This window comes from Branchiostoma belcheri, unplaced genomic scaffold, assembly GCF_001625305.1.
Source record: "Branchiostoma belcheri isolate BF01 breed outbred unplaced genomic scaffold, Haploidv18h27 scaffold2, whole genome shotgun sequence".
NCBI classification, from domain to species: Eukaryota; Metazoa; Chordata; class Leptocardii; order Amphioxiformes; family Branchiostomatidae; genus Branchiostoma; species Branchiostoma belcheri.
Window position 1 is genome coordinate 5,052,994 of NW_017803490.1, and position 9,441 is coordinate 5,062,434.

Genomic DNA, 9,441 nt, shown 5'->3' on the forward strand with positions numbered 1-9,441 from the left:
CATTCATTAAAAACTAATGAGTGGAAATTGTAGATTGCTTGTGTGCAGGATAGCTAGAAAAGCCAGAAAAGTCGGAGCAGAAATGTTCTTTTCCACGTTAGGAGAAAGCTTTAATCTTCCGCCTCTCGTGCCCCCCCCCCATTCTTATATATAGTACATGACGGAGTTTCTTGTACATGTATATGATTGTATATGATATATCTGGCATATGTATGTTAACAATCATAAAATTTCCTAAAATGTTACCCTTCGGAAAAGCTTCCATTTCTCCATATAATCATGAGGTTAAATCAAACCTGCTTGACACATTGCAAATGCCCCATTGTAATCCTATCGGATATGATAATAATTTACGTAATTTACAAAATACTCCCAAAAATATTTGGCAAAAAAATTATGTTTCCGTGCTTTGTAATGTAATAGAGGGGCAGCGAGTAGGCAAAAATGTGTGTAACGGGACACGGCATTGAATTTCAGATATTGCCCCTCCCCCGCACATAAAATGGTACAGTCCGCCTGTGGTGACCGCCTATTGTGCCCGCCTCTCGTGCCCTACTCCAGTACTCGCGTCACCCCTTACTCCGTATGTCAGTTTATCTGAGTCACCGTACGTGTCAATGAGGACTCCTAGCGATTCGTTTCATATTTGCCGCTGCTAGATGCGGGCTTTCCTGCAATGATGATTTCAGCCGTTTGGCGGCGCTATTTTGAGACCGTGAATTGGATAATGCTAATGAGTTCTGAGCTCTGAGTTTTTGGGACAGTCAGTTGAGTGTTATGCATCACATATTGTCCGTAAACAGCCAATAGACAAACAAACAAACAAACAAAGAGATCTAGACAGAAAAAGAGACAGACACGCCAAAAACAATACCTCCGTTTTTAAGGAGGTAATCGTAATGATAGGTTTCAGACACAACATAAGTGTGGCAGTAGGACCGGGCGGACGGCTTATTTTACATAATTACCATGCACTTTTTCGACTAGCACTGTCATTTCTTCAGACAGAACGTAGTTACCCCCCCCCCCTTCTTTATAGAGAAAGGTATGGCTTTTATCTTTTTCTAGACTATCTCGTGTAAGGCATAAGGTGTAGTTATTTTAGGTACTACCAACTAGTTGAGAAGTCTGCTATTAACTTTTGGTGGTTTAAATCAGGATTGTTTTGCTGAATTTCCACGACTTCGTGGTTTCGGTCCGTAAGAATCGTATCTTTAGAGATAAATAGCCTACAAGCAAGTAAAGCAGGCCTAACAGCGTACAGTGTGCTTAACGAACTGAAATATTTCTATGGTGCCATAGTTGCATCATTCGCAAATCGAAGTCAATTTCTTATGACTGAACACGCTAAAAATGTGGCATAACGTTTGGACAATGTCGAGTTAAAACTGCATGAATCATCCTATCATTAACTGACTTTAGAAGAGTACAGTTAGTTATTACTTATGCCCTTACCGTTAGTTTGGCAACTGCGACCGACTTTGCTTCCAGTGACAATCTTACGGACAAGATATTTCGAATTACTCAGTGTTTTTTGTGTTTATTTTTAGGAGAATTCGGGCCAATGTCACCAGACCTACAGACGACATTATAACGTGCAATCCACGACTGTCCGTTACCTTGTTCTTGGAGGTATAAGAGGGTAGTACATCGCCATGGAAGACGTCTTGAGCAGACTGGACCGACTGACGGACAGACTAGAAGAAATGGCAGACAGATTCGTGTCTGCTGAGGGAGAGTTATACGGCGTTACACGACGAGCGGCTGAGGCTTGTAACAGGGACAGACGTCGCCGAGCCAAGAGTAAGACAATTTTTTTTTCATTTCTTGTCGTCAGCTTGATCAGTACCCATGCCCTTGTGTAGCCTGTGTGCCATCCGATTTGTAACAAATCCTTGTCCTAGCCCTTGCGCGTGAAGCCTTAGGTTTCTTGCGAAGATCAGCATAAATAGGCTACTGTTAACGTTCATCTTCGTCAATTTCAACAGTTTGCCATTTTCGTAGCACCATAAGAATGAATATATAAGATGTCGCAAATGTATCGTGATATAACACATGATTCACTAGCAAATTTTATTTAAAAAGTTTTGTTCTGTAGCTTGTGTGGGTCTGTCATTCTTTGCCTCTTACACGGTACTCGTCTTGTACCCTTCAACACAGGACTTCAGTTGAACAATTTAGCGTTCTATTTCATGTAGGACTGTAGAACAATGGTTACACGCGTATGAAGGACACTTTAATACAATGTCGGTGTTGATACCAATCTGTGTTTTTGCAATCATAGTGAGCCTCCTCCCATTTTCTTTTCTCGCTCTACAACCCTTTTGTATCTTTGCTATCATGCAGGGCGCTGTATCTCTTACAGACACTTGTTTGTGGTCTGACAGCTAATTACAGGTATGTCTTCGTGTGTACAATACGCGTCCACAGACATGCATGTAAGATCATTACGAACAAAAATCTGATAAGAACATACACGGCTATTGTTGCTCGTCGCAGGCGAGGTAACAACTTTTTTGCTGAAGGGTTTTCTCGATCCTTAAAGATTTATCTTTCAATCAATATTACAATTTCAACTTTTTAGCTTTCTAGTTATCCATATGTTTGACGACCGTGGCCATAAACCTTTTTATTCTCTTTTCTCTTTCCTTTAGCTATGATTTTTGTTTACGATATACGGTAACAAGTTATTACTAGCGTTTGTGGGTCAAGTTGATTACATGGTGTCTGAACTGTCATGAAAATTCAAATTTGCTATGAGATTGGAACCCAATATGGTACATCTATATGAAGTACAATTAGAACGAAGTGTAGCAACACAAAGGCAAACATGCTAATTATGTAATTATGAGCCGTGAAGCCGTAGTAGGTAGATGTACACGTACTCATAATATTCTAGTAACTGAGAGGATATAAAAAATAGAATGCTTTACTTATATGTACGATAAATCGTCCCCTCCCCAGGTTCCTCCCAGATCACGTATCTGTGGGAACAGCACAGACAGCACGAACAGCAGCTGTCCCTGGCAAAGGAGGTCAGCAGGCTGCAGGCACAGCTCGACCTTCACAAGAGGATGCAGGCCAGGCATCTTCGACCCCCAGGTGACCTTGACCAATTTTGTTTTTAATTTTCACATGAACGTACCCTGTATGATAAGCGACCTCTAGTAAAGACCACCCCTGCTCTAAGGTACCGAAACGTTGTCAGACAGATTTTCTTTAGCTTGTGTCACAGAAATATTCTTTTCCTATGACTACCAGCATTTTAATGTTTTTAAACGCTGCTCTATGTTTTAATTTCCAGATCCGGCCTATGCCATCAAACTGGAGCACGAACGCAACAATCTGCAGCTGAGTCGTGCGCATGCGCTCTCCAGATTAGCCGCGAGCAACAGAGTTCGCCAGAAACTTCGGGAGAGACAAGAATCGCGCCACAAAATAAATTCTCAACCATAACCTCCAGAAACAAGAACTTGGGACTTCCAAGAAGTGTACAATTCTTGCTTCCCTGAATTTGTTTGTGTGGACCTGCCTTCCTGCAGGATTCTGGGACCGCTGACCTCCTGTCTTTCAATCTTCACCCACCCAGGTGCTTTCAACCTAACTTGTCCGGACAATAATCCCAGAATCCCACATCCCATGCCGTGAAAACTATGTAAAGCTTTTTTTGTGTGCATATAATAAACAAGTGTCCGGACAACTTGAGCTACTTCTGAAATATATCCAATGACAATTAGCCTTGTAATAGGATATTTCTTTAAAAAAACTGTAGAAAATAGTACGAGTGTTTTCAAAGATCTGATATTATCTAACTGTTTATATTGTTCGAGTTAACTATTTCTACTGGTAAATATGGGACACTTTACACAGCAAAATGCAATGGTCTTGCTTTGGTGCGAACTCACGCACGTTCACGTCAAGAGTGTACTCTCGCGAGAGTAGAATCACTCAGTATGACGACCGTATCTAGTCTGACCGGAGTGAGGTGTATTGACGTCATGTCAGTGTAAACACGGGGCTCTTTTTTCTTCTCTCAAGCAGGACTATCTCACATGTTTCAGGACACTTCACATTCCCAGTCACACACGAAATAAAGGCTAAACCGTAACACGCTGCTCACGTCAAAAGAAGGCTGACGCCATTGAACCAGATCTCCGCTCGTTCTTGTTTTGTACAAAACTAAATCGCCTGCAACTCGAAAAGCGCTCGAAATACCTTCACAAAAATAACACGGAAAGCACTGAATGGCACACCGGTTTCTAATGACGTACACAAATACCTGGCATTTAATGTTTTTCTTGTACACAAACGACCTTTGGTTACACATTTACACGAATTCGTCCCTGCATGGAGAAAGCTATAGCCGTAGTGCAGTTTTGTATACAAAGCTGACTTTGAAGTACGTGTACTTTGACACCCCCTGGGTAGTATTCCCCTATTGTCCAAGCCCCACAGATCTGTGTACCAAACAACCATTTCGTCTAAAATCCTTCACCATCCGACGATAACGAACAATCACTCCGACTCTGACGGTAGCCAGGCTTGAAGAGTTCATCTATGGGCCACTGGGTCTGTTTTAATGGAAAGAAAATACTCCGCCTGGGGGCTATTCTAGAGGAAAATTACCATAACGCTGAGTAGGGAACGTTAATCCCGACGGAAACAAACCAGTCTAACGACAGGATTGTCTCAGTTCCTGGTGGTTACGTGGGCGTTTTTCTCGGGAAGACGACTAGTGAGGTTATACAGCACCCGCGAGGAGCATCAGAATGTCTGCTAAACGCACCGAACAAGACGCAAAACGACGTGACAAAGGTACATGTAAATATCATCTATTGTGTACCTTCTATTTTTTAAATCACGCAAGGTTTTATGGATAGTTCCTGTGTGGAAAAAACGTTGTGCTGTTGCTCTTGTCTTGGTTACGTTGTGTGTTGTTGGTTGCGTCCATATGCTTCTTTAAGCGATGAAGTCGTAAGGTATGATATTTTTTCACTGTTGAAATGTGGCAAAAATACCTGCACTTACGTTTGCCTTAATTGTTTATGCTTAAACTCAAAGACTATTTAATTGTGTAACTACTAATTCAGAATGATTTATTGCCTTGTTTGGTGCTTTGTAGATCGGTCACACTGAGTTTGGTAAAACAGCGTTAATATGGTTCTTGTTTTGAAACAAAAATCGTTTTTTGTTTTCTTCTAGACCGGTGTAGGTCGGCAAAAACAAAAGAAGGTTTAAGAAGACTACAAGAGCTGGTGTCTAAAACCGAGGCTGTTGTCAACAGGTTGGCTGACCTGGACGCGGACCTGGTTACCAAGGCAACGGTTATCGTGGCCCAACAGAGGGGGAGAAATGGCGGGAAAAGTGTCAGCCCGAGGTCAAAATCATCGCTGTCAAGTCAAGAAACTTTACAAGAGACACCTATACACCATAATCCGTCCACAAACGTTGAAACGCTTGAAGATCGTGAGAATTCTCCAAAGGTTTACGGTGACAACAAAAGTTACACAAATCTTCAAGCCGAGGCTTTCTCAAACGAAAATGGCGTATCAACTGAAGACGACACTTCCTCGCATAAAATGGACGACAACACTGACGCAAACGATATCCAGTCCCAGTCTGAACTACAGGTAGAAACAAACATTGCTACTGTTGCTGACGAGTCCAAAACGCATTCTGCCGATGGCAATTTCGCGAAAATCGACCAACCTGAAAACAAAGGGCTGGAAAACCATTCAAATAGTGACACATCAACCCAAAGTGTATCAAAACCAGGAGAAAACGGAGAAGAAACTATTGACACAGAGAATTTGTCACCCAGCATAGCAGTTCCTACTGATTATGATGAAAAGAGCGATACGCTAGGGTCGGATGTCGCTGGGAGTCAACAGTACTGCGATGTGACACCTGCTACAGACAGGCAAACACCGGATAAAACAGGCGACTCAAACTCAGGACAACAACCCTCCGCTAACAACAGAACGCTCCCATCATCTCCGACAACGGTCACTCATGATGACGAAGACGACATCGCAGCCAAACAGTCAGCATCCTCCCTCATCAAGATAGAAGTTCAAAACGACGTCGACGATCAGAAGGACCCAGATCATAACAAGGGGCAAGTTGAAGTGTGTACGGCTCTTATGAAGGATGAAGGTATGGGAGAAGAAAAAGAGTTTCTAGAAACCACTAACCCCCAGAATGACCCACCAGCCCAGGTAGATGGAGACTCACCGGTCCCCGACGTCTCATCCAATCAGCATCCCCTGGAAAGTCACCAGTCCGAATCTACAAACACCAATCAGCAGCCTTTACAGGAAACTCCGACCAATGAACAGTCCGCGTCTACAAACCCTCCAGCAACCAATAAGGAACAGGCCGCAGAAATGCCAACCAATCAGAAGTCTTCACAGAAAATCCCATCTAATGAGCAGCTCGCATCTACAAAGGCTCCGAAAGCCAATCAACAGCAACTTCCAAAGAATGCACCCAATCAACATCAGCCACCAAAGACGACCCAAACCCAGCAGCGATCCAAATCTACAAAAGCCCCGTCCACAAATCAGAAGCCTGCACCGAAAGTGACAACCAATGAAAAGCCGTCTCCTAAAGACAAGCCAGAGGCCAATCAGAAGCTTTCTCCCAGTAACTTGTCAAAAACGAAATCACCATCCACAAATAATTTAGCCCCTAAGCAGAATGATTTATCAAAGTCTTCCGCAAAGAAACAGCCCTCGTCGATCGCATCTCTTCCTAAAATCCAGTATCCTGCTCTGAAGAAACAAAAACCACTGAAAACAACAGAAACTCAGCCCAACAGCACGCAGGTTTTACCCAAAATCCCCACCAAAAAGCAATCCACATCTCCGGACACTTTGCTGTCCAATGAGCCTCCACAAAAGCACACCGACAGCAATCTTTCCCAGTCTACAAAAGGCCAAGTCATTGGCCAACAGTCTCAACCTGAAGACGTCTTCACCAATAAGGAGACCGCATCGCCACGTACTCTACGGACTTCCTTCCCCATCATTACCTATCAGCAGAGCCCATCGCCCATTAGTCTTCACGTGAAGTCCCCCTCTCCGACGCCGTCCAATCCGCTGTCACCAGCAATTAGCCGGGAGTTGCTATCTACAACGCCGTCCAATCAGGAGCGGTCAATCACACCAGTGATGACAAATCAGGAGCCTCCATCCCCAACTACCAAAGTTCAACTCTTGCCAGTCGACCAATCAGACGCTAGTCGGCCGTCCACAGGGACTCGGTCGTCCATAGCCACGCCCTCGTCTGCTTCAAGCCTTGGCCAACGAATAGTGAAAGAGGGTATGTATGCATATGTTTATTTATGTATGTGTGTATCTGTGTATGTGTACATGTATGTATGTATGTATGTATGTATGTATGTGTGTGACAAAGAGAGACAGTATTGTGGTTCAAATTACTCTCACAGAAGGAAAACATATTGTTTTTTAAGGTCAATGACCTGGACCAGACGTCTGTCACCATGGTAACTGGTGGCGCTGGGTTACATTTTGTAGCAGGGCAAAGCTGGACAGGCTGGTATCCATATTATATGTGAATGTGTTTCAGTAAGGATAAACAGAGAAGTAGTTTGTGAGGCTAGACCAGGTGAAGGTTTATGGCTTCCGAAACAACAACCCCCAATTGTCTTTCCACAGATCCTTCCGATGGCACAAAACAGAACGGGCCAGAATTGAGCCCAGCGCCGCAGCGGCACATGTCCAAGGCCAAGGCTGACGTCAGGAAGAAACTACAAGGGAAACTTCGACAGAGGCGCGGGCAGAGAGTGTAGAAAACCTCTGTCTACTGAGGCATAATCCGTCCACAAATTAGGTGTCCGGATGTAGCATATGTCCCAGATACAGGCTATGTTATGTATAATTTTTGTAGCATGCAATTATAATTGATGAGCCTATATGTTTGATTTCATTTGAATACTCCGTCCATTCAACAATGCTCATGGTGCACAAGACTATCAGAAATATCAAATAAATGAATTCAAATAAAGGCAATGAAGAAGATGAAATCATTTTTCTCGTCTTTTTTGTTTGCATGCGCTCACGCGTACATGATTGTGGGGTGTCCATAGGACGTCATCAATAGAATCTACTCGGTATGGTCTAAATATGTGTACAACGCCATATTTAGACAAATTGGTGGGGAGGGCGGGCAAAAACCGGGCGCATGATAAAGAATGTCACAATTTTCCCCACCAACCTCTGCTTGGAGAGTAGGCTATTAAAGAACGATATATTAAAGAACGCGTTAAAAACTCAGTACAAAACGCAGTATTCCCCCCCCCCCTCCCATGCGATATGGCGGCGATACGATACGGTGCTGAACGCGGGGTTCCGGTAACTTGATACGTAATGACGGCGTATCGGCTTTTTACGAGCTCTTTATTTGAAATGGCGCCCTGTGAAGGTCAAATGCAACAGACTCACCCCAAAAGCCCGTTTTCAAGTGTAGTACTTGGCGCATTTATACACGAACTGGAAAATCATCACGATCCAAATCATACAGTATCAAATCCGACATATTCCTATGCCACATACATGTAGCACAATTTACACCTGGGTAACGTTCACGCCAGGCTTTCTACCCAGTTTTCAATAATTTTGCCCGTACTATTTTGTACATGTATACCACAGAAGGTCGCCCATAAATACTGTGTTCTGCTACCACAATTTGGCTTGTTGCCCCGGGGGGTAGCAACTGACCACTGTGGCCGTACAAGATGGAGGTACTGTCAGGGTTGGGACTGCTGGCTGTAGTGTGGGGGCTGTACACCGCCTGGACGCGGTGGAGACAGAAAGAAATTCTGCCAAGGGTATGTACGAACTTTACAGTCTAGAAATATAGATAAATACGTAACGTTCGAATGGTTGGTATAACGCTGAACGCAAAAGGTGGATGGGAAAATGTAGTGACACTGGCTAGGACTACCATGTGTGACTTTGGCACGTAAACCTTTAAAATGTGGAATGATATGTCTCACTTTAAAAGAAAAAGATAGCGTGCAAGGGGGATTTTGGGACATCTGAATTGTGATATGGGGATATATGTATACTAAACACCTGGACGCTATACGTCACCATTTCTGTATTTTTATTATGTGCCATAATATTGCCTGCGGTCAGATGTGTTCACCTCCGTTGGCTTCTGAGAAACCGAAGACCCACTTTTTTTGACAATCAAGAATCATTCCAGTTTTTAGCTATTTACTTAATTATGAATTATCCATATCCCATATTTCATGATTTACATTCCCAAAACAATTCACAATACTGTACTTTCCACTGTAGTCACCCTATATTACATTTTTCCATTAAAATGATACGAAGGTCCCATTTGTATATCTGGTAGGTTACCCTGATCCTGCCCCCACTGGTAGCCCTCCCTGATCCTGCCCCCACTGGT

The 9,441-nt window shown here is 43.4% G+C and overlaps 3 protein-coding genes across 3 annotated transcripts in view; all 3 read left to right on the forward strand.

Moving 5' to 3' along the window:
- Positions 1-970: 970 nt before the first annotated feature.
- LOC109468643 lies at positions 971-3,668 on the forward strand. Its single transcript, XM_019766963.1, has 4 exons — positions 971-1,045; positions 1,551-1,803; positions 2,965-3,102; positions 3,305-3,668. Exons 2-4 carry the CDS (start codon positions 1,656-1,658, stop codon positions 3,454-3,456), a joined length of 438 nt encoding a protein of 145 aa, XP_019622522.1. The 5' UTR covers positions 971-1,045; positions 1,551-1,655; the 3' UTR covers positions 3,457-3,668.
- Positions 3,669-4,336: 668 nt separating this feature from the next.
- On the forward strand, positions 4,337-8,038 carry LOC109468577 (proteoglycan 4-like). Its single transcript, XM_019766863.1, has 3 exons — positions 4,337-4,815; positions 5,203-7,323; positions 7,680-8,038. The coding sequence occupies exons 1-3, from the start codon at positions 4,770-4,772 to the stop codon at positions 7,811-7,813; spliced, it is 2,301 nt and encodes a 766-aa protein (XP_019622422.1). The 5' UTR covers positions 4,337-4,769; the 3' UTR covers positions 7,814-8,038.
- A 720-nt stretch (positions 8,039-8,758) lies between these two features.
- The window catches only part of LOC109468662 (retinol dehydrogenase 16-like), a 5,215-nt gene continuing 4,532 nt past the window's right edge, over positions 8,759-9,441 (forward strand). The window contains exon 1 of the mRNA XM_019766985.1: positions 8,759-8,851. Within this exon, the coding sequence (XP_019622544.1) occupies positions 8,759-8,851 (93 nt within the window). The remainder of the gene's footprint in view (positions 8,852-9,441) is intronic.